Source organism: Podarcis melisellensis (genome assembly GCF_964234715.1).
Source record: "Podarcis melisellensis genome assembly, chromosome: 12".
Taxonomy (NCBI): Eukaryota; Metazoa; Chordata; class Lepidosauria; order Squamata; family Lacertidae; genus Podarcis; species Podarcis melisellensis.
Window position 1 is genome coordinate 36,630,325 of NC_138544.1, and position 25,581 is coordinate 36,655,905.

Genomic DNA, 25,581 nt, shown 5'->3' on the forward strand with positions numbered 1-25,581 from the left:
TCCCTCAGCCAATAAAGCGAGATGAGCGTCGCAACCCCAGAGGTGATCACAACTGGACCTAATGGTCAGGGGTCCCTTTACCTTTAAGTGTAGAGAAACTGAGGCCCCAATGCTCTACTCAGTTCCTGAGAGCAAACCCACTGAACCAAGACATGTATATGATTATGCTGAGAAAGACTTGGACCTATGTTTAGTTACAAAACAGGAATGGGAGAGAGACAGACTTAGATACATACACAGCAAAATGACTGGTTGAAGACTAATTTACAGATCAAAACACATGAGAGAGCTTTATTTGAGGAAAGGAAGATAAATATTCATGGCCCATTAAGTGAAGGTTGTATCAAACATGCAAAAGTTACTATTGGAGGAAGGGATCGTTCTCAAGAGCTCCTGAAATCTGTTAGCACTGGAATGTGCTTGGTATTTAACACACGCAGCAGCACATTGCAGGATTGGACTCATGTGTAAGTCCCTAGGTAGTTAGTAAACAAATAAATGGCTATCAACAAGGTTTAGCAGCAAACCAGTCTTTCCAAGTTTGTGTGTGTGTTTTTAAAGGCTACACAAATATAAGATCTACTTGCTAAATAAGGTAATATCTGAATTTAAAGGGGAAGGATATTGGAGGAAGGATATAAGATGGATATGTGCCAAAAAGTGTGCTGTAATTTATTACAGTTAGGATCTCAAGGTGAACTTGAGTGTGCAGTAATCCTGGTTATGGAAACATAATATTTGTATCCATGCAATGACTGCTATAACCTTCTGAAAAATTTCAGCTGCATAAACCAACCGGTGCCCTTTGGTCAATGCTTGATAAAAGCAGACGTATCCAAATTAACAGGAAGCACAAATATTAACTGAATTGTTAAGTTAATTAGCCACAGTACCAGAAACAATATGCTTTATTTTGCAGGCTAGTATGCAGCCAAATCCCAAAAATGGTGCCATGTAAACATTGTGAAATTAACTTGCTTAAAAGTTCAGTTTTTCTGCTTTTCTCAAAAAAACCACCCCATTTTGAGGACTGACATTGTACAACAGTATTTGGGGAAATACACCTTGGTGAACTTCAAGTTTATAGGCTATGTTTACAGCATGAAATACCTGTACATGAAATGATTGGATTACATCTAAGCAGAAGACCTCTGAAAGAAAGGGGGAAATCACTTGTTATCAAGCCACAAAATATACTCAATACATGACACTTAGCATAGGAGCCAACTCCTAGGGGCTAAGGTCCCCTCGCCCCCACCCAATAAAATATCGGGGGGGGGGGCAAAGTTGATGGGCATTGCCATTCAAACAGTGCACGCGCGCCGTGACTTGTGATCAGTTATGCGGATCAGGGCCTATCTGCCCCCCCCCCCCCATATTTTATTCAAGTTCACAGCCCTGCCACTTAACTTGGGGACCTGATTCTCACAGATAGCGAACAACCACAGCCTAAAGGAATTCTATAACTTGAGTAACCCCACATACATTCACTGCTCAGAACTAAGACAATGAGACAGTTATGAGAAGAATATTGTGTGAATGCAACCAAACATTGTTTACATTTATCATCTTTTCTTGGTGGGATCTGTTGCCAAAATTAAGCAATACATTCTATGTAAATGGAACTATTTACAGATCTGGAGACACAAAATGTTGCTGTTTTTCCTGTATTTTTGTTGGAAGCTACCCAGAGTGGCTGGGGCAACCCAGTCAGATGTGTGGGGTGTTAGAAATATTATTATTATGTTTGAAGCTAATAACATATTAGTGACAATATCACATCAGTCCTGCACTGAAAAACCTTTATGTTCTCTACATCTGGAAACTGCAGAACTATAAAAACATTTGGGTGTAGATTTAATAGTTTATTTGAAGTGCAATTTTGCAGAGTAAAATCACTTTAAAATGTTTTCTTCCTTAAAATATAACCCAGGGATACTACATGGCTCCTCTGTGGAAAATCAGAAATCATGATTGCAAGAAATTGTATTATTTTAATATTGGATGTACAAAATGGTAAAAAAATACCTACAATATTTCCTTGTTTACTGTATGACAACATCCTCAGGTTTAACGACAGCATACACGAGAACCAAATATTTCTACTTAAAGAACAGCTGCAGAAATTCCAATTTAGATCAGCAAGAATTACAGGATGAGGCACATAATATACTTAGGCATTAAGAAGTTAAAATGTTAGAAAAGATAACCGTATTAACCATTGAAAAAATAGTAGATCTTCTCACATAGTTCTTCTCAGTACTAATTCAGAAACATGTACCAAAGAGCTGCCTGGATATTTTGTAAGAAATAGTTTGACGTTCTTAAAAGGAAAAAAAAAATCAGGCTTAAACAGTAACTGCAAAAATATAATTGATGCAACTTGAAACCCTTTAATCTAAACACAGCTGAATGATTTTGTGTGATACTATATTTTAAAAGCTTTACATAACATGAAAAATGGTTAGAGCACCTTTGTGGTTTTTTTTTAAAATTGCAGAGGCCCCACCCCCAAAATAAAATTGTTATATTGCCGGAAAAGCATTTACAGTAAAAAGTGTACAGTAAAGAGCTGCACCCCCCTCTCCTCAGCTAAAACCTTGCTAATACACAATTTGAAAGGACTAGACACATAAACTCAAGTATATTTGAAGAAAGAGTTCACCACAAGCTCTAATCACATCACGGCTTGGATCCAAAGATCCTACAACACAAGCAGAAAGCAGAAAGGGATCACACACCCCTATTGGCAGCTTCCCAAGGTCAGGTGCTCTGTAGAATCCCCTGACCCTTGAGTCAGATTTCAGGATGTGTGAAACTAGACTGCAGGTGCTGGGTAGAGATATCCAGTGTTTTTCTTTCCCTGAATTTCCTTTACTTGTACAGTGGTACCTCGGGTTACATACGCTTTACGTTACAGACTCTGCTAACCCAGAAATAGTACCTCGGGTTAAGAACTTTGCTTCAGGATGAGAACAGAAATTGCGCGGCAGCAGCGGGAGGCCCCATTAGCTAAAGTGGTGCTTCAGGTTAAGAACAGTTTCAGGTTAAGAACGGACCTCCGGAACAAATTAAGTACTTAACCCGAGATACCACTGTAATTTATTTATCATGATTTTACATTCTTTTACAATAAGGCACACAAAGGCTGGGATCTAAAGATCTGCATAATGCACATGCAATCATTTGACTCCACCCCACCAGTTTTTGAGCAGAAAACCTTCAGGTTCAAAACTGGTTTTCTATATTACATAGAGGACTGCCTTTTGAAAAATAAAAGCCCAAAGGTCCCATGGGTATATTAGTTGCGCAGTTCTTTGGATCCTGTCTACTGAGCAAACTGCTAAACAGTCATGTAAACCAAAGTAAACCAAAATTTCATGTATCACAGATTGCCAATGTGCAGAGGGCAAACATACACTTTTCTCTTTTTGATTGTATTTTGGCACATAAACATTTCTCAAAATGAACAAAAATATCCCTTGTCCTTGAATTATCTGGACAGCTGAATTTTTGATCTGATCTTTTTTGTGTAGAACATATTGCAGGTATCTAGTAGTGAATTCCTTTAAATAAGACAACTGCCTTCCAGGAGCTTTAAAAAAAATATGCAGCATTTAAGACTGAGCTCATTCCCATTCCCATCTCCATTTACAGTGAACAGCCCACTTGGCATCAGTTTCAAGGAGATGCTTCTGAAAACCATTCAGGTTTTTGTTTTTGCAGCCATTGAAATGGTCTTAAGTTTCTACTTTATTATATGTACACAGATAAAAGGTACATTTTATTAATTCTCCTTATAAGATATTAACAGGTGGGAAATCTGATAAGCCTATGATGACATTTAAAGGAAGATGCAGGCCAGGATCCCAAGGGATGTGTGTGGTTTTCTACAGCTCCCCTCCCAACAGCATCCCTGCATTCCCCTGAAAAGCTCTCCTAATGGCTAGGAGGACCCTTCCGCAGAAGAAAGGAGCCCCCTCCAAGTACATGCAGTGTTTTGAACATATGAAAAGGCCCCTAAATTTGACAAGGGGGGGTGGAGACAGTACCAAAAATTAATGCAGACTTGAAATAGCGAAGTCCGAAAAATATTAGCGTTACTAAATAATATGATCTATGTTGGTTTTGTGCACTGGTTATTTTTGTTCCATGATTTCACACTTGGACTCGTGCAACACGTTCTGGATTTTGGTTTGTTACTCTGAAAAAGCACCGTGGTTAAAAGGGCTTGTTTTTAATCGTCCTTTTCTACAATCACTTCGCCGTGAAGCACTTTTCTTCTTTGACGAAGCATGTGGAAGTACAGTTGCGGAAACACTGTTAGGGAAGAAAAGAAAGAGCAGAGATGTGTAACTGTAGCAAACGGAATTGGGTATTTTATGTCATCCAAACCCCCCACCATGGCTGCAGGAGGGTCAACATTGCCTTGCTGTTCACATTGGTCAGGAAGCAAGGCAGGGAGGGGCCAGGCAAATCAGAGGTGGTAATGGGGCTGGCTCAGTCTGTCCCCACACCTGGAATGCCCAGTTTCAGGGATCCAACCACAGCCTTTCTTATAGGGAGAGAACAGGGAATCACAGAAGGATTGGGGCATCGCTCCATGGGGTGGAGTTGGGCTGGGTGGAGGAACGGCTCCACCCCAGTCAAAGTTTGAATTTCAGCCATATATGCCCCAGCTTCTTCTTTTTTAAGGATTCTAGACAGCTTACAAACAATCATGCAATAATTTTTAAATGCACACATCAGCCAAGTCCTAAAGCAGCAGTCTTAAAACCTCCACCAGAGAATGATGGAAACAATTTCTAAAAAGAGCAATCGTAAAGAGAGCAGTTCTCAATGAAAATAAGCCGAAAGAACATGTAGCCCGAAGCCGTGTTTCATCCTGAGCAATTCATTGTTTGGGAATGTTGCTAAGCAGGGCACAAGATGAAGGTAGAAAGCACGGGGTGGTTAGTGTGATCGAATTCGGAAGAATGGGGATGGCTTGGGTTTATTACATATTACTTCATTATGGAAAGATGCAAGGTATGGTAGCTGAGTAATAAAAGAAGATAGGATAAGCTTTTGAATGGCACTTTTGAAAGACAAATGTTTCCACATGCATCTATCGATACCTACGTGGTATGTAGGATGCCATGACGATGAGAAGGAAATAGTAGTAGTCAAAAGAGACATTATACTTGTTGGGAAGTCTCACTGAAAACATCCCCGATCTCTTCACGTAAGGTAAGGCAGCATAAATGGTTAAAAGCTCACCGATGACTCCCACGGGATATAAGATGATGAAAAAATTGTACCTGGAAGAAACAATGTAACTAAACAAATCACTCCAACCATTATCTTTCTGATTTTCTGCTTTGGATTACAACACTTACCTGGGAGTAAGCTCCCCTAGAGGCCATGGAACTTACCATGCATAGGCATGCTGCCCATGTGTTCTGGTTGAGCAAAATGCTGTAAATTCCTCAAAAGCTGTAAACTTGGCTGAATGAGCCAGCCAACTAAATACACACCTCAGTCAACTGTGAGCAGCCATGGGTCTCCCTACTGCCTTCCTCAATTGTGTTGGCTGTCAGCAATCGCCAGGGACCAATGGAACAACTCCATTTTGGGATGGAGTTTTTAATCCCCACGAAGAATTCCTTGGGGGGGGGAGGGTTACTAATATATTGTTATTTCTCCCTTTGCAATCAGGTTTGCCTAAGCCTGCAATTGGGAAATATGGTCTAATTTGCCTAGTATTTCATTTCATTGGCATGAATAAACTTTTATTTATTGAATAAACTTTCATTGGCATGAAATAAACTTTTATTTATTGAACATGGAAATGTTCAATCAAGATATGAATTTAAACTTTGGCCCTGAAGATCAGACTTTAAACGTTTACCCTGAAGATACTAAAAACACACACATCCTAAGTAGAGAAATATCAGCCAATGCACTTGTGTATACAACTGCTGCTGCTGTGTGGACAACGGAGCACCACTAAAGTAGCAGCAAACAGTGGTGGGATTCAACTGGTGTGCTTGTGCTCACGAAAGAGCTTTTGATCAAGTAGATGCCTCCAAAATGGAAAAGGGGGCAAAGTTATTTTTTTGCCTATTCCCCCTGCAGTCTTTCAAGCCCCCAGCCACCTTCCACCCTGTTCTGGAGGTTCTCCCAAGTCTCTGGGACTGGTTTTTGGAAGTCACTGAGGGATGCAAGGGGAAGGGTGAATTGGCAAAAAAATCCTCTTGAGAAGGCATCCATAGCTAACTAGACTCTACCCTAGTGTACTCATCTGGCTTGCTTTATAGTTAATAGTACAACTGTGTTCGAAAATAACTTAAAAATAATGAAGTTGGGAACTATCCTTTTGAAATATGTGAGTGTACTATGGACATTTGGCAGAGCCCATGCTCAATTCCAAAATATAAAAAACACTGGTCTTGAAAGGTGCAACTGCTTTATTCAGAGCATTTGGGGGGGGGGGAGTATTCACTGGTACAAAATACTGGAACCTCTTTTTTCCTGCTAGCCATGGAAGCAATTTTGAGCACTTTTACCTTTGGCACTTTTATCAATATATAGGTATTTGCACCTCATTTTTTACACACACCCAAAAAAGTACTGGCTTTAATAAACATGATATTATCTTTTTTATATTTGTCACCTTACATGCCGGACACTTAAAGCTATAAATACTTTGACAGAGGTTTTTTTTTTTCCACAAGGTAAAAGCATACAAATGCAGCCATTCATAAAGAACCAGCCTCTTGAACTCAGGCTGGAAAAGGCAAGGATGCTTTGCTCCCAGGGTCAGAAGGAAATGCACCATGTGCATTCCATGACCAAAACTGGTGCAGCCAGGGAACCCGAAACCCTCAAAAGAACTCAACTCGAGTAGACTGTATGGGGTGCACAAGAGAACCAAACACATTAGCGGCATGCAAAAAGAAAGAAAGAGAACTCAATAATACTGCCTAGGCACATCAGAAGCCAGTTAATGAAAGGAGAGTTTTCATATAGCTAAGCTGCACATATTCTCCTATGCACAAAGCGGCAAAGCTCCTCTGGCAGCAAACACAAGAGGATTAGAAAATCCCAAACTATTACAAAGAAGTACGGAATAATAGTTTGTCACATTTTTTTAAAAGGCAGGGTGCTAAATGAGTTCCTTTGAATTCTGAAATCTCATTTAAGAGATAATACACAATGGAGGGGGGCGGTGGAATCAGAATATGGTTGTCTGCTTTGCTTTGTAGTGTTTTCGCAGCAGGTGGGGGGGGGGAGATACCAAAACTCAGTGATGGAGCTCATGCTTTGTATGCAGAAAATCCTGGATCAAGCCCTAGCATCTCCACTTTAAAAGTAGCAAGTGATGGGAAGGAGCTCTAGCAAGACACTGGATAGTGACTGCCAGTCAAGAGTATATGATGCTAGAATGAGAAATATACAGTCCTAACATTAGTTTGTTGTGATTTGGCATACACATTGCGTAACATTAAACATGCCATGTCTGAAACTGAATGCTCAGTTTAGAAAAGAACTCTAGATCAGTGAAATCTGATCACTTATCCAGCTGTATTTTTTTATTTAAAAAGGAAAAAAGTCTAACCTGAGAGAAAAGAGCTGCAGGTGTTGCAACTACAGAAGCTTTTGCCATGTATGTGAATATGACTGGGTCTCTAAACTACCACATGCTCACCACCAGAGTGCAGTTGAAAGTGTCTGCTTCAGCTGACGCAAGCTGTTAAACAAAATGGCGACAGCACCAGCCACTGAAACTGCCAATAATATGCATTTACCAGGGAGAAGCCCACTGAACACACACACGAGCCTTACTTCCAAGTAAATATGTCTATGATTGACCCAAAATACTTGGCTCAGTGTTTACAATACAAGCACACTGGCCAACAGCAGCAACATGGCAAAAGGCTAGAACCGCAGTTACCAATGGATTCCAACTCTCCAGCTCGCATGACCAATGTATCAGGGAGGGAGTTGGTCCAACAATACTTGGAAGGCCACTGGTTCCTCACCCCTGGGGTAGGAAGATTTCCAGTTAAGGTTGCAGCTGCCTTCCCCCAAACTGCATCCCTTGTATTTCTTTTACCTAGTCTACTTTTGCATCGAATTGCAGCAGAATTATATCCCCAAATTGACATAACAGAAAGATTCGCACAGGTGTTGCATTTTGCAAGCTTTTGCACTTTCACTTATAAAAGGCCTTGCTTATCTATAGGGAATCCCAAAATAGCATATTATCCAAGCAAAAGCAAAGCACCTGTGAACAAACATTTTTTTTCTATCTTATTCAATATGCAATTTTCAAAGGACACACAAGAACCCTCTAGAAATATTAATGGCATGAACACAGGACAGGTTAATTTTTTAAAACCAGCAAACTCTGCATTAAAAGCAGACCCAAAAGTACAAACACAACTTCTCAGCTTTAAAAACAAACCACACACTGTTTATTTCCTTGCCGATTCAGCATGCATGAAAATTAGCATGCACAGAACAATGAGAGACTAAACTGCAAGGCATTCTCCACCTGGCCCATTTTATGAAGTATGGCAAGTGGTTGAGCATATTGAATGTGTAGAAGGAATATCGAGTAATCTCTGTCACAGTCCATACGACCAGAAAAAGAATAACGCTGTCCTCATTCTGGATCTGTAGAAGTATAAAGAACCAACATTTTCTGCATCCTTAAATTGTAAAGAAAGCTGGCAACAGAATGGCAAGGCAGCACACCCAAATCAACGTTTTTAAGAAGAATGCATGTTATGCTAAACATCCCGCACCAAACTGAGAGATTGCCTATGGAACAGAGCAATAACTAAATATAGCAAATTCACATATGCACATGGTTCTCTTCCCCCTTCCCCCACAACCTTTTTAGTTACCTTCCCAAATAATTCTTCTTTGGCCTGTTATTCTTCAAATGTTGCTGAACTACTTTTCTGATAACTCAGAACCATTGGCCATCTGGCTGGGACAGATGGAAGATGGAATCTGACAACATCTGAAGGGGCACCTCCGATTTAAATCATTGTCAAAACACATCTGTTTTCAACCCAGCTACTTTTTTGCTTGCACATCCTTTTTGGCCTTCGTGCCTCGTCTAGTATAGGAAACCTTCTATTGTCCGCTCTTTACAGTGCTTGATCTAAGAGTTGGGGGCAGGGACCCCTGGGCAACCCTAATCAGAAATAGGGGCTGGACATACAAAGTGAGAACTCTCTTAGGCTGCATCTGACCTTCTTGGATGAGTAGAGGTGGTACCACTGTGCCCATGATAAGCCCTCTGCTGGTTCTGGAGCCCTGGCCTTTCCAGGCCTAATATTCCCATTCTCTGGTGCCAGGCCTGTCCTCTTCAATAGGCTGTTGCAGCTTTTTCCTCTCCACGTGTTTTATTTTCCAATAAATTAAGATAATTTCACTTTGTCTTGTGCAACCAAAAGGAGGCTACAGGCTGCAAAAAGAACCCAATGCCAGAATGCTGGCTGGAATCATTTCTGCAAGAGGATCACTTAGGCAGTAAGATCTCCAAATGTACAACATGGCGCAAGGAACTAGGCACTGTAGCTGACTATATGCTCATCTGCAGCTTGGTCAACAACCAAGTCATTCTACTGTCTTTGCAGGTGCTGGACATCTACCAACCACTTCAAGATATCAGAGGCTACCCAGAGCTGTTGAAACTAGCAACAACAGATTAATTTTTAGGGGCAGGGATCTCTTTTACTGCATTCTGAAAAGAGGAATTACAGATAAATAATTTTCTTTTTCGTTAAAGTGCCTGAAAACTAATAAAAGCTCCGTGGGTGACTGTGAAATAAGATAAAGCAACACAGATTTTGTTACAAGACGAGAAGGGGATCCCATGCTCAACTACTTGACAAAATCCAAAGACCGTGAAGTTTTCAGATAGGTGAGCATCTCAAGTACCACATGGGGTCAAGTGTTTACTATTGCTCTTCAAATGTTTTGTTCACCCAACATACTGGTGGGAATGTCAACTTGCCAATGGGTTTTGGAAACATATTATGCAACAGATTACATTGACGATGGGAGCAGATTTTAGTCTTTCTCTAATGTTGGTAAGGAGGGACGCAGGTGGCGCTGTGGGTTAAAGCCTCAGCGCCTAGGACTTGCTGATCGAAAGGTCGGCGGTTCGAATCCCTGCTGCGGGGTGCGCTCCCGCTGCTCGGTCCCAGCGCCTGCCAACCTAGCAGTTCGAAAGCACCTCCGGGTGCAAGTAGATAAATAGGGACCGCTTACCAGCGGGAAGGTAAACGGCGTTTCCGTGTGCAGCTCTGGCTTGCCAGATGCAGCTTTGTCACGCTGGCCACGTGACCCGGAAGTGTCTCCGGACAGCGCTGGCCCCCGGCCTCTTAAGTGAGATAGGCGCACAACCCCAGAGTCTGTCAAGACTGGCCCGTACGGGCAGGGGTGCCTTTACCTTTACCTTTAATGTTGGTAAAATTGGGGCTGATGTGTCTGCAGAACAGATTCTTTAGTGAAAATCTTGTTAATCACAGCCAGAGTAGTGCAGGCCAGAAAATGGAAATATCCTTATGTTCTATCTACATGGGAATGGTTTCTGAAATGCTTAGAATTAGCAGAAATTGACAAATTAATTTGGTTTATAAGAGAAATGGCAATGCCTCTAATGCAAACTTGATTAAGAGGTGGCTGTACTTTGTAAATCCCTAAAACAAAATAAAAGAAAAATGTATGATGCATGCTTACTCAGCAGCAACTCCTACTCTGCTCAGTAAAGGGTTTACTCCCAGGTAAGTGTGAACAAAATTGCAGTCTAGTGTTGTTGTTTTTTAACAGTTTATACACAGCTTTCTATTTTTAATGTGCTGCTGCCCACCTGAAATTCTGAAGAAAGAGAAGCCTTAACAAGCTAATATATACAAAAATTGAATTAAAACCTTGACTGATCAAACTTCGAGCTTGTTCAAAGAGTTTCCATTCTCAGCAAATTGATGAGCATGGGTTTTCAGGAGCATTCTTTGCAATGTCTTATCCACAGCAGGTAATAAGGCTCATTTATGTGTGGGGATCTAATCTTTTGGATTTTATCCATTCTGTTACAAAAAGAGAGCTGACAGTTTATATGGATGATGAGCTTGATAATAGTTCTGTTCGCAATCCAGTTACAGTTAAGCATTTGAGCTTAACCTCCTATGTAGCCATATCCCACAACTCTGTGCACCAGAAAATTAATGGCTTAGCATAAAGCATGTAGACCAATATCCTAGCAAAATACAAAACATGGCAAAGATGCAGAAATGCAGATACAGTACACTTCTTTCTACAATGCCAATGTTATCAGCTTATTTTGGACAGACTGGCTGGTTTCCCTCCTGCAAGAGGAAAAATGCAGTTCCCCGTGAGCAAAAAAGCAGCTTCTATGCTGTGCCCTGCCCTACAAGAGACCCCTGTGTTTCGATTAGTGCAAGATGCAGAACGGAATTGCTGTCTTTTATGTTTCATGTCTTTTATGTTGCTCTTGGTAGAATCAAAAATCCATTTTTACACCTTGCCCAATCTAAGTTAATTGCGTTTGAATAACACCTTCCCTCCTTCATTTTAATTATCAGTTGCAGACTGGGACTTATTCATCATACCTAGCGACATTATTATTATTTATCTGATCTTGTTTTCTTTCTTTATTTTATGTTAGACCTTAATCATGGTTTATTTTTGCTTTAAAATCCAGCCTCTTAAGAGCTTAGATCAGGAGTGCAGAAGTAGATTCTGATGCTGGCCATACCTCAAACTTGGTCACCCTCCACAGACCACTCTGACGGGTGGGCTGAGTTGCCCACCTGTCAGTCACCTGGTGTCATATGACGCCAGGTGATTCAAAATTCAAGATGGCTGCAAAGGGCTGAAAAGGGAGTTTCTTTGTTTGCATCCCCTGCTAGAGTACAAGTCACATCTGCAAAGGAGAATCCTTTGCATCCCTGGCTTGAGTTCAAATAGGATGTGAGACCGAGGAAGGGTTGGTGTGGTTGGCCACAAATGGCCTGATGGACCAAGCCTCTGAGTCCTGGCAGACCCTATTTGGCTTGTGGCCTAGAATTTCTCCACCACAGGTTTAAATTATCTCAAAAGGCTGCTTTTCAGTTGTGCTAGTAAATGTATTATATGACTGTTTCTTAGGGGGATGGGATGCAGGTGGTGCTGTGGGTTAAACCACAGAGCCTAGGACTTGCCGATCAGAAGGTCGGCGGTTCGAATCCCCACGATGGGGTGAGCTCCCATTGCTCAGACCCAGCTCCTGCCACCTAGCAGTTTGAAAGCACATCAAGTGCAAGTAGATAAATAGGTACCGCTCCAGCGTCAAGGTAAACAGCGTTTCCGTGCACTGCTCTGGTTCGCCAGAAGCGGCTTAGTCATGATGGCCACATGACCCGGAAGCTGTACGCTGGCTCCCTCGGCCAATAAAGCGAGATGAGCATCGCAACCCCAGAGTCGGCCACGACTGGACCTAATGGTCAGGAGTCCCTTTACCTTTACCTTCACTTAGGGGGAACTTCCTACTAGGTGGGGCCTCTTCCCAAACTCACTGATATATGCCAGTGACTGCATGAATCTAGTTCCTCCTTCTCCTCAAATGAAGACATGGCATCTTAGGAAATAATACAAAACATTTGTACCAAGGCATGAAAATAAAGAAAAATGAATTTGAATGTTAAACCTGTTCTATCATTTAAAAACAAGCTGTTGTGGTTCTGAGCAAACTGCACACAGTTTGGGATACCAATTTTTAAAAATAATAATCAGCCCAAGAGTTCTCACCTGCAAGCATGTTTAAAACAAACATAAAAAGGAATGAAGAAGCAGATAGTCAAAACTGCCACCTGCTGGTGATACAGTTTAATGGCTGGGCCCTTTTCAGCAAATGAAAATTGAAATGAAATGGGGAAAAAGCTAGGGTTAATTTTGGTTGTAACCGTTAAGATATTCAAAACAAAATTGAATTGCAGAGCAACTATCACAGCCTGAAATTATGAACTATTGTAAAGCACATTCTACACTCCGTGAAAGATTGGGCATCGTCCAGCCAAAATGCCACACTTTCCAGGGCAATCCTAAGCAGAGGTCTGAGTTTGGTTGAGTGTGATTTGCCTTCCTAGTAGGAATGCTTAGGATTCCTGCACAAATTTCCAATGGAAGCACATCCTGAACATTTACCCCAATGGAAATCAGTATGATGTTAGTTAGTGGTAAGTAACATCAAGCACTAGGCTTTCACATAAAATCACTCTGGTCCAATTTAACTTTGTAATATACACCTCACCAGCCTCAGCTAATTCCCCCTGGGAGCTTATAAAGGAATGGTAGGAGTCTTTCCTTATACCTATTATAAGCACTTACTGCACATACCTAAGAACAATGACATTAATGCTAACTAGGCAAACACCTGCATGAAAGATTAATTCACATGCATTTAGCTTAAGGCTTACTTTGACTTAGTCCATTCAACATGTGCTAATTTTAAGTCCTCTCTGAAACAGGGACAGCCCGACAGCTTGGTGAATCGGTTGCCAAAGAGATATGTCAGCCTTTGATCTTGTTTCATAGAGAGAGCAAACCAGGCAGGAGGCCAACCTAGCTCAGATATCCATCTCCAATGGCCTTTAAGTCCTCACCTCCCAAGCGTAAGGCAGACACAAATGAGGAACTTTTAAGTTCTGCCTGCAGAGCTGTGTGCTGTTACAAGTCAGCCTCAGCCCTCTGAAGGTTCCTTCAGCTTTGCTGAAGACACTTCTCTGCTGACTTTTAGGAGACTGCGAATTGTCACCAAAAACACGCAGAGTTGAAGAGACAAACAGTTTCATGACACTTACCTGCTTTACACTATGTGTAATAAACCACACCATGAAGATTCTGGAACTCACTTGGACCCCGGTCACAAGCATAGAAGTGTGCACTACTCCTTAAAAAGAGAAACAGGTCACCTTTGTCTCACAGGGCAGGATTTTGTTTAGTTAACTGAGAAACTGAAACCATGACTCACCAAATGCACAGTGGATTATCTGTAAATTTAAAGAGAGAGAGATGGGGAGGATGAACAACTGAGTATTTCAAAAGCAAAAACTGGTCTATTCTCATCATAGTCACGTGAGAAATAAAACACAGAAATGGAACTTCTAGGCTGGGATAGAATTTAACATGGAAAACTATAGAAGACTCACAGCAATCACGGAGAAATAAGCATCAGGAGATGACTCTACTGGCAGGTGGGCACATGACAGCATGGAGAATACCACCACCCTGTTGCAAAACTAGGCACTTCATAAACAGCAAAACAATATAAATATTTTTTTTTTAAAGTTGCACATATAGGGGCAGGAAAGGTAAAACATCTGGCAAAAGTTTCAACCATTCCACTGGAAAGCATAAGGCTTGGAATACAATGAGCATAAAAATAAAATAAAAATTACTAGAATTGTTAGCTGCACTATTTGGGTTGTACAATGTTCTGCTATTTATCTCAATATATTTCTATGACCGCGAACTGGCTGCTGTTAGGTGTACAGTCATGCATCTCTTGACCAGTCATGGCACTCGAACCCAGAAGCCAAACAGCTCACGACATTTGCAATGTTAAAGGGGCTTGTAACTCAATTTCAAATTTTGATTGCTGCCTTAAGTTGCTTAAATTGGGTTGTATATGCAATACAAGTCATATTCTCAATAGAGTCACTGAAATTAATGGTCTGGAAGTTAGGCCTGGAAACAAACTTGCAACCAGTGCAGCTGCTTTAAAGCAGGGGTTATGTGAGATCTAAATGGATCCCCAGCCAGTAATCTGGCTGCCGCATTTTGGACCAGTTGAAGCTTCTTCTTCAAGGGCAGCCCCACACAGAGGATATTACAATATTAGGTAAAGGGACCCCTGACCGTTAGGTCCAGTCGTGGCCGACTCTGGGGTTGCGGCACTCATCTCGCTTTACTGGCCGAGGGAACCGGTGCACAGCTTCTGGGTCATGTGGCCAGCATGACTAAGCCACTTCTGGTGAACCAGAGCAGCGCACGGAAACACCGTTTACCTTCCTGCCCGAGTGGTGCCTATTTATCTACTTGCATTTTGACATGCTTTTGAACTACTAGGTTGGCAGGAGCAGGGACCGAGCAACGGGAGCTCACCCCATCGCGGGGATTTGAACCGCTGCCACATCTGGCAAGCCAGCCAGAGCTGGAAAAAAGCACCCCAAGCCACTAAGGCCACCTGAGCCTCTAGTGACAGTACTGAATCCAGGAGCACCTCCAAACAGCTGACCTGCTCTTTCCAATGAAGTTCAACCCTGTCCAGGGCAGACCATCTTCCTACCTCCTGCCTATGAAGACTTTAGACCAGGGTTCCTCAACCTTGGCCCTCCAGATGTTCTGAGACTACAATTCCCATCATCGCTTACCACTGGTCCTGCTAGCTAGGGATCATGGGAGTTGTAGGCCAAAAACATCTGGAGGGCCGAGGTTGAGGAAGCCTGCTTTAGACATACACCACCTCTGTCGTTTGGGGATTCAGCTTCTGTTTGTTGGCCCACATCTAACCCATCACTGCCTCCAAGCCCCTGCCTAAGACCTCAAGTCTCACCTCTCCTGCTTCAGATGGAAAAGAGATAGAGCTGGATGTCATAATGGTACAGCTAAATAAACATTGTACATGGGACTAACAGTGAATGGCTGGTGGGCCACATCTGGGTCTATGAGGATTCCTAAAAATTGCCATCCTCCAAACTCCAGGGAGGTTAGGAGGGCTGGAGCAAGTCTGAGATCAAATGCATGCAAGCTGTACGACATACATTGCCTGTACTGTACAATGTTGCACACCTGAGGAAGAAAACTGGTTCTGGCCAGTGGGGCAGATTCTTATGTCCACACACTGAGCCATGTTTTACAGGTGGGTGGTGTCACTCACCTGCCAATCATTCATCACAATACAGTGGATGTTCGGGTTGCAAACATGATCCGTGTGGGAGGCATGTTCGCAACCCGCAGCATTCACAACCCGCAGCGCCGCGTCTGTGCATGCACGGGTTGCAATTCAGTGCTTCTGCACATGCGCCGAAACCCAGAAGTAACCCATTCCAGTACTTCCAGGTTCAGCACGGTGTGCAACCCAAAAACGCGCAACCTGAAGCGTCTGTAACCCGAGGTATGACTGTAATAGAAGGTGGCTCCTTCTGTCTTGCACAGTTTGAAATCAGTCCATGCAGGCAAAAAACTGTGTGCAGTGCTTTCCAACCCCCAACGATCAGCTGATAGTAGACACTTTGGAAGTGCTGTGCATGGGGCTTTGCAGGCAGTGCTAATCAGCGGTGCCTGCAAAGCCCCGCTTTAACTGTCCCACACCTGATGCCATATATAATGTCAGGAGAAGTGCAGGTGGGTGTAGCTACCCACCCCTATTGGAGACAAATGCCATTGTGTGGTGCACTTTAATTCCCTCCCTCTCAGCTAGCTGATGAACACAGCACTGGGCCTGTAAAGCATATTCATGCCCAGGATCATACTATGGAACAGAATCACAGCATGGGGAGGCAACCCCAACACCACCTTGGGAACTCATGGAGCTGAAGTCACACACAAAGTGTTGGCAACAGATATAGAAAAACAGCAGGGGTTCCATGAATAACTGGCAGCAAACTATGTGGAAAAGAGGGTGAGAAACTTAAAATTCAATTTCAAATCAGTGGGAAACTCGAAAGACTGGTGATTTACAAAAAGCCGAAGTTAAAGTGCCTTTCTCCCAAATTCTGCATAGTTTGCAAGCTCTTTCACAAAGCGCTCATAATCACTCTAAATTATTTAGACATTCTTTATGTTTAAATAATGTTTAGCAAATCTGTATGCTAACTTTGTGTCAAGAATAAATCTGTATGACCTGGTTCATACTAGCTGGCAGCCAGCCAGCCACATTGAGTGCCATCAAGCATGTTTTAATATCTTAAAACTGTAAGCCATCTTAGATGTCGTGGAAGAAGTGGTGTCAGTGTGTGTGTATTAAATAAATGAATAATAAAGTTGCATAATGATGACAGCTCAGATAAAGGATCACTGCAACCACACAAATCATACTCCTTGAGCTAAAAATACAGCCTCCATGAAGAGGCACCCATTGATACAAACAGCACCTCCATACAGGCCTAGAGTCAGCATGTCACGCGGACTGGTAGCTGCCAGGATAGGGGCTGGTCCCGTCTCTGTGTATGGAGCTTCTGACCTCAAACTCAGCAGTCCAGAGACAGTTAATTTAGGCTGCCTAATTTATGAGAACCATTCCCCCTGGCTGAAGGTATGGGAACTTCTGTTAGCTTGCCAACAGACTAAACTTCTTTGGGTCCGTTAATTTTTCGTTGAAAGTATTTTCCCAGACCACCACGGTCCCGCCCCCCCCCCCCAAAATGCATTGCTTAAAAAACTTACCTCAAGCAAAGCAAAAGTCTGGAAAAATTTAAGTGTCTTTTGAATGTTTTTGTATAAGCCTTTGTGTGTTCCTTTTTCCATGTAAAACCGCACCATGGCAATAGCCAAAACCAGCCACCTAGAAAGAGGAGAAGCAGTATTCTTAATGGAATAATGAATTTGTGCAGTTAACTTATTTCTTACCAGACCTACTACCAAGCAGCACTACTTTCCAGTCAGGCCTTTGAAGCAGGAGTCCAGCACCCCATTCCAAAGCATGAGCAGAATGGCCTCCCAAACTTTTTGGCTTACCGCATTTTGAAGTAAATGACATGAAATATGTTGCCGTCGAAACAGCAGCTCCCCTATAAACTCCACTAAGCTCAGAGCGTAAATTACCTCACTGCACCCTTGACACAAAATCTCATCTACCTCAGCTGAACATTTACCACATTTAATAGAACTGCTGCAATTACAAAAGTTTCCTCACAGATACTTAGGCTCATCTGCATAGTTTGTGGTAGGATTAGAACCCCAGTGGGGGGGGGGTGGATTCAAGAACTCTGTTCAGCAAAGTTCTTTCTTTCTATACTGTATTTACACTGGTCTGTCACCACACTGCTTTTATTCACTGCTTCTCAAGGATCGAAAGTAGAGGCAGGGGAAGAAGGAGCAGGCAGGAAGAAAAAGGAGTGTACTCATGTCTGTAGTAAATGGTTTGATGCAGGGGTGAAGAGAATGCCCTGTGGGGGAAAGAGTGTCTCTGTGTGTGACAGTTTTAGACCTCTGGTCACTGGGAGAAGAGAAAGGAGGAATTGGAGCAGGGGCAGGTCGAACAGAGTGGAGGTAAACGCGGCATTTGGAGGAATGTGGGATAATAGGGGAGGGAGGTGTGAGAGAAGAGAGTTTTAAGGCTTTGGTGATGGGGGGGGAAGAAAACGGGAGGCACAAAATTGGAGAGGGGGCAGATGGAAGTGAATTGAATTAAAAGGGACATGTGCTGTGTAGGAGTGAAAGGGGGCACTGGAAAAAAATAAAGAGGACTATTTCAGTGTTACTTCCTTTTTACTGTACTCAAACTTCCATTCCTCAGTTGCCTCACATGAGGGAGATAAAGGATTAAGAACCCTCAACTATTCCATAGTACTTTCATACCTAATACCATGTGTTGTCCAACAGGAAGTTCCAGATTCAATGTAGGAATTACTACCAAGCAAACACCTGTATATGTACAGCATCCGTCAACTGAACTTTCTCCATCTCTAACTCTTGCTCTTGAGATTGTATTCATCTTAAAGATATAGTAACATAATGCTGGGTGGGTGTGCAAAGGAGATTGTATAATGGAAGAGAGGAAGAGGCATGGAAATAGCGGGGAGCGTGGTCTGTAGGCAAGAGGAAGGGGGTTGAGAAAAGGCAGGATGGAGAAAACAGAAAGTAAAGGTGAAAATGGGGGGGTGCAAAGGCGGCTGCAAAAAGGAGGGAACAGGAAGCATGAAAAGGGAGGCGGAGATGAAAGCAGGGGTACAAAAGGGGCTGCAGAATAGGAGGGAACAGTGGCTTTATAATTGGACAGAAGACAAAAAGGGTGTTTAGTTGTTGCAATGTGTCATAGGAGGAAAATGTAAGAGGTTACCATGGAGGGCGTCTGCGAAAAGGAGGGCTGCAGAAAGGGAGATCAGCTATAGAGCTCACTGGACACACTCTCTTAGCCTCACCCAGTGCTATTTTTCTCGAAAAAAGAAACGCCAGAACTCACCATGAACACCTCTCTCATTCTCTTAGAATGGCAATGGCGCCCACCTGAGAGGTGCCGGAACTGAGTTCCTGTAGTTCCTCCTGGGGAAAAAGCCCTAGGCTCATCTATCTCACAGGTTTGTTGAATAATTTATGTTGCTTTGCACTACTGAATGAAAGGTGGGATATAAATGTAATAATATATATTTTAATGAGAAATTCCTTCCATAACTGATATAAGACCCCTTAGGTGTTCAAAGGAATGTGTGAGAGCTCAGACATGTAGGAGGTTGTACTGGGTCTGCGCTGGACATCTATGTGCGTACCAGCCCTGGCCACACCTCTCCTGACCTGTGCTTTGCTGAATATGGTTAGAACCCACCCTTGACTGGGGAAGCCTGACTATGCAGAATTCCTGATCCCAATGAGCATTCTAAGCACCTTCAACCCAAAGCATCTGAAATCCCCCTTCAGACCTTCACATACTGAAAGCAGAGCTAGAACATGTGTGGACATTGAGCGGTAAGGCTTGTGAATATAACTCCCTATCCTTTAGACCTACACGTGCTCATCTGGACACCCAAAAAGTGCTACCGTATTTAAAAAAGGCATTCATTCCACATGTAGGTTTCCTTGCGAAACATCTAGAAACCATGGTCTCAACCCCAGTCCAAAGTCCAACCAGGGCTTTTTACTCTAGTTCTGGAATACAAGATGTTGAGGCCAGGGTTTGCTCAAATTCCCATGGCCAATCCAACACAAAGAGCCACTCTTCCAATTCAACTTTCCTATGATAAGCGTGCAATAGGATTTCAAGTTCCATCCTGCTAAGGCAGCTGTTGTTTATCAGAACTGTGGTGTGCATTCAGAAGGTCCATGATCAAAACAAAAAGCAAATACAAGACGCCTTGTTCCATAATGATGAATGTCTATGGCACTTCTATACCAACTACCCTGGATTCTGCAGCTCCTGTAGTTCCTCTTCAGGCTGAAATTTCACATACACAGCCCTCTTGGTCTTGTGATCTGCATGTGGGAGGCGCTTCTGAGAATGCTGTTGCTTACTAGCTGACATAGCACAGATGGACCAGCTCCTACAGACACTGAAGATGTGCTAGGTGAAAGGCACCAGCATGTTCCCCTAGTCCTCCTGGTTACAAAAGAACGAAAGAAGAGCCCAGAGAGACTCATCCAGCATTCTGGTCTCACAGTGGACAATCAGATGCCTACAGGAAGCCAAGAAGTAGGACATGAGCACAAGAGCCCTCTCCCACTTGTGACCATTGGGAACTGGTTTTCAGAGGCATACTACCTTGGATACTGACGTTGGTCCTTAGCCATCATGACTAGTTGTCAGTGATAGCCTTATCACTCATGAATTTGTCTAATCCCTTTTAAAGCCACCTAAGTTGGTGGCCATCACTACACCCTCAGTCAGTGAATTCCATAGTTTAACTAGGTATTTTACTTCCTTTTGTCTATCCTGAATATTCCAATATTTGGATTCATTGGATGAACCAATGGGAAAGTGAGAGAAAAACTATGTCTAGTTTACCCCATACCATGCATAATTTTAAACACCTCTATCAAGCCTTTCATTCACTCACTGTTTTCCCCTTAAACTTAAAAAGCCCCAAAGGTCATAACATTTCTTCATTGGTGTCACGGCCACCCAGGTCTGGTCCCAGCTCACAAGAGACCTCACTCCGTTGCAGCTTATTTACAGGAAAAGTTTATTGAAGATTTCTGCTTCTCGTACAGTTCAGCATTGTGGCCGTACGTCTGCCACGTTAGACCGCTGAAGTCCCCTCTGACTCCTCCCCTCTTCCGCACCAACTTAATAGCCTGGCTCTAGACCACCTCTTCCTCTCCTTTCTTTTCCGCAGGGTCTTCCTGCCCCCCTGGGTTCCCTCTCTCCGTGACTCGCCTGAGGCTGAATCCTCTGCCGCCTCTTCCCCCCTCTTTCTGGCTTTAGGGCCGGGCTCCTCCCCTGAGCTCTCTCCACTTCCGCGCGCCTCTACGTTTGAACTTGGCGCGCGTACGTTGCTGCTGACCTTTCTTTCGACCGCTACACCACCCCCTGCTCTGCTCTCCACCCTTTCCGGCTGAACACCCTGCTCCAACCCCCTCTCTCTGTTCTCTCCTAATCCTGCTCCCTCCGAGAGGCTGACGACTCCACCCCCTTTACTCCGTTCCGGCTGAGACGTCTCTTGCTTCCTCTGTCTTCCACTGGGCTCCTCTCCGCTTCTCCCTTCTCCTCCCCTTTGCTTGATTAAGGTAACCCCCTTTTGAGAATCCTCTGACTCGCTGCTCAGACTCGTGGATTCCCTCAGAATTCCGTCATCTTCTTCCTCATCCTTCTGCCCCTCCTCCCACTCGCTCTCCGTCTCCTCTGTCATCTCCTCCTCTCTCCCAGAAACCCTGACATCCATCCCCCCCTCGAAGCCCCCCCTTCCCCCCTCCCGCTCGCCGGGGACCGGTTGTGGAAACTGCGGCTCTTCGGGGGTAGGCTCAGGATACAGGTCGTCTACGTCAATGTTCTCTGCTGGCAGTTCTGTGTAAGTGTATTCGAAGTCGGGTTCTTCCCCCAAATGCTTCTCAGTCTCTGCTTCCATCGCTACTTCCTCCGGTGCTGCCCGCCAAGGACCTATCAGCCACCTCTTACGCCATTCCTCCTCTGGCTGCTCCTCCCACCAATAAGGGGTTTCCGTGTCCACCCCCGAGCACGATCCCCTGGGCGGGCTTGATTCTGGTGTTCCTTCCTCGGGGGAAGAGAAACCCCTGAACGTGCTATCTGACAATGTGGGTGTGAAAAGCCAGTCATCAAAGTACTCAGCTGGCATGGGTCTATGTGGGAAAAGTGCATGGAACTCTTCTTTCAAAAGGGGTTCGTCTAACTCGTAGCTTGGCACCCAACTATTAGCAGCGGCTGGTGTGCCCTCCCTGGCGAGAAAATATTCAACTCCCTCCTCCCCCCATCTCGAGTCCAGTATCTCTGTGACCTCGTTAAGAGGTTCTGGTCTTGGCGATTCCCCCCTCTCAGGCGCCCTCCTACGTGGCTCTGGGGGTGCTCCTGACTCTTGAAACCTGTGTGGGGTTTTGTAGGGAGTGAGCACCGACCTATGAAAGACCGGGTGCACCCTGGAACCTTCCGGAAGGGCTATACGAAAAGCCACCGGATTGATCTTAGCCTCAACTTGATATGGCCCTAGCTGCCTGTGTCCTAACTTCTTCTTGGCCAATGACCTGGCCGGCATCGCGTGGGCTGCTAACCACACCCAGTCCCCAACCTGGATGTCCTCTCCCGCCCTCCTGTGCTTATCGGCCTGCACCTTATACGCCTGTTTTGCCAGCTCCAAATGTCTCCGCAGCTCCTCGTGCACCTCTTGCAACTCCGCTGCAAACTGGTCGGCATCTTGAGGCCCCCCCCCTCCTGGTGCCGCAAATCTCGGGAAGGTTCTGGGATGACGGCCATTGTTCGCGAAGAAAGGCGTCACCCCGGTGGAAGCGTGTTTCGTGTTGTTGTAGGCGAATTCAGCCATCGGCAGATAGTCCACCCACGCCGCAGGTCGCTGGTTGGCGTAGCACCGCAGGTACTGCTGCATGATCGCGTTGACCCTCTCCGCTTGACCGTTGGTTTGTGGATGCCTCGCCGATGTCAGGTTGATTTTGACGTGCAAGATGCCCAGAAGCTTTCGCCAGAAAGTGGAAACAAACTGGCGCCCCCTGTCGGACAAGACGGACTGCGGAAGTCCATGCACTCTGAAGACGTGATCGATGAAGAGCTTTGCGGTCTGTTCTGCCGTCGCCACCTTGGCACAAGGGATGAAGTGCGCCATCTTGGTGAACAAGTCCACCACCACTAACACCGCCGTCTTACCTCTGGAGCTGGGCAGGTCTGTAACAAAGTCCAACGCTACCCTCTCCCATGGTTGCTGCGGTGTCTCCAGCGGTTCTAGCAATCCCGCCTGCTTCTGGTGCACTGGTTTGGACCTCTGGCAGATATCACACCTGGCGACGTAGTCCGCCACCTCTCCTCTCATCTGGGGCCACCAAAAGTCTCTAGCCACCAACTCCATCGTCTTTTCTTTGCCGAAATGGCCTGCACTAGGGGCGTCATGCAACTGTTGCAGAACCTTGGCTCGAAGATCGTCGGTGGGCACGTAAAGGGCACCCTTACGAGTCAAAAGTCCATCTTGTAATTGAAACTCATCGTTGTGTCGCGACCCTCCGCGTAGCTCCTCCATCTTAGACTGTGCAAACTGATCCCTTTGCAACGCGCGTCGCACCGCGTCCAGGTCGACTGCGATGGTAGCGCACGTCCACGCCTGCGGTGCGAAAATGTGCTTTGCTGCGATTGGAGCTGCTTCCTCCAAGTATTGCGGCTTTCGGGACAGCGCGTCTGCAATAACATTGGAGTCTCCTGGGATGTATTCTATTTTGAAGTCGAAGTCCGCAAAGAACTCCGCCCAGCGCATGTGTCGCTGGGTCTGCAACTTAGCCGTCCGCCAATACTCTAAGTTCTTGTGATCCGTGCGGACCTGCACCGTGTGCTTGGCTCCTATTAAGAAGTGTCGCCACGCTTTGAAAGCTGCATGAATGGCCAACAACTCCCTGTCCCATATGGTATAATTGCGCTCCGTCTTGCTGAGCTTCCGGGAGTAGAACGCACCCGGTCGCCAGTTGCCTTGTGAATCCTCTTGCAAAAGAACGGCCCCAACCGCTCTATCCGACGCATCGGTCTCTACCCGCATGGGTCTGCCGGGATTCACGTGGAGCAGCTGCTCTTCGGAGGCGAAAAGACCCTTAAGCGTCCGGAAGGACCGCTCCGCTTGTTCGGTCCAGACGAACTTCTTCTTCTTGGAACTGAGGGTGTCAGTGATCGCCGCCGTCGCGTTCGCAAAACCTTTAATAAACTTGCGGTAAAAATTGGCAAAGCCGATGAACCTCTGGACCTCTTTCCGATTTCGAGGGCTTTTCCAGTCCAACAGCGCTTGAACCTTAGCCCTGTCCATGGCCAGTCCCTCGTCGGACAACTTGTAGCCAAGGAAATCAACCTCTCTGACATCAAACTGGCACTTTTCCAACTTGGCGTACAGCCTGTGTTCCTTCAGCCTCTGCAGGACCTCCCTCACGTCCTTATCGTGATCCTCCGGCGATTCCGAGAAAATCAGGATATCGTCGAGAAAGCAGACACACTTTTTGTAGAGGAGACCTGCTAGCACGTGGTGCATAAATGCTTGAAAAACGTGGCTGCCATTTTGGAGGCCGAAAGGCATGACTCTGTATTCGTATGTGCCCAGAGGGGTGAACATGGCGGTCTTCCACTCATCTCCTTTCCGGATGCGGATGAGATTGTAAGCTCCACGTAGGTCCAGCTTGGTGAAAATCTTGCCCCTCCTGACGGTCGCTAAAAGGTCGTCAATCTTGGGCATGGGGAAAGCTTTGGGCTTAGTCAAGCTGTTGATGAACCTGTAATCCACTATAAGCCTTTTTTGGGGCGTGTCCTTCTTCTTCACAAAGAAAACAGGGCTGCCTCCCGCTGCTTTAGATTCCTGGATGAAACCGCGCTTGAGGTTATGGTCTATGAACTCCCGAAGCTCTTGCATTTCGTCCTCCGACATGGAGTACAGCTTGGCAGCAGGCAATTGCGCCCCTGGCACTAAATCAATCGCGCAGTCGTAAGGTCTATGAGGCGGCAACTTGTCAGCTTCCTTCTCACAGAAAACCTCCAAGAAGTCCTGGTACTTGTGAGGCACTGTTTGCACCATACCCAGATGCAATGGCTGCTCAGCTTCTCCTCCCTGATCGGTCTGAAAGCAATGCTGAGCACAATACGATGAACAAAAGTTGATCTGCCTCTGGTACCACGCAACCGCGGGACTGTGCCTCTCCAGCCAACTCATGCCTAACACGATGGGTGTGTCCGATAAGTGGGTGACATTGAAACTAATAAGCTCTCGATGGTTGCCAATCTGCATCATCATGGGAGGGGTTTGCTGCACCACTTGCCCCCCCAGCAACTTCCTGCCGTCCACCGTGACCACGTTCAGAGGCGTCGTTGCAGGCAGGAGCGCCATGTTGTGCTGCTTAACGAACTGCAGTCCCATGAAGTCGGCGTTGCTTCCCGAATCGATCGTTATTGGAACCTCGAGGAGTCTCCCATCAGGCAACTGGAGTGTTGCTGTGAGCAGAACTGCCGGTTTGGGAGGCAAAGGGTCCACGCTCTGCAGTGATGCTGGGGGCTTGTCTACAGATCCGCCTGGCTGAGCCCCAGTAGCTCTGCTTCCAGCCAGGCACTGTCGTTTCCCTGAAGCTGCTCCCCTGGTTGCACCTCTGCTGTTACAGTTGCCAGCGCTGCAGTGTGCTTCTGGAGCCTCTGGGGGCACTCTTTCGCCATATGGTGCGCACTGTCAC

The 25,581-nt window shown here is 45.1% G+C and overlaps 1 protein-coding gene and 1 long non-coding RNA gene across 2 annotated transcripts in view; both read right to left on the bottom strand.

The window, feature by feature from the left end:
- Window positions 1-1,850: 1,850 nt before the first annotated feature.
- LOC309353444 overlaps window positions 1,851-25,581 on the bottom strand; it is a 162,835-nt gene continuing 139,104 nt past the window's right edge. The window contains exon 2 of the long non-coding RNA XR_014161858.1: window positions 1,851-2,892. This is a non-coding gene — a long non-coding RNA (uncharacterized lncRNA). The remainder of the gene's footprint in view (window positions 2,893-25,581) is intronic.
- The window catches only part of HACD1 (3-hydroxyacyl-CoA dehydratase 1), a 29,687-nt gene continuing 6,080 nt past the window's right edge, over window positions 1,975-25,581 (bottom strand). Inside the window, 6 exon segments of the mRNA XM_081882626.1 lie at window positions 1,975-4,320; window positions 5,122-5,300; window positions 8,540-8,661; window positions 13,863-13,951; window positions 14,033-14,051; window positions 17,449-17,566. Coding sequence (XP_081738752.1) covers window positions 4,238-4,320; window positions 5,122-5,300; window positions 8,540-8,661; window positions 13,863-13,951; window positions 14,033-14,051; window positions 17,449-17,566 — 610 coding nt within the window. The 3' untranslated portion in view covers window positions 1,975-4,237.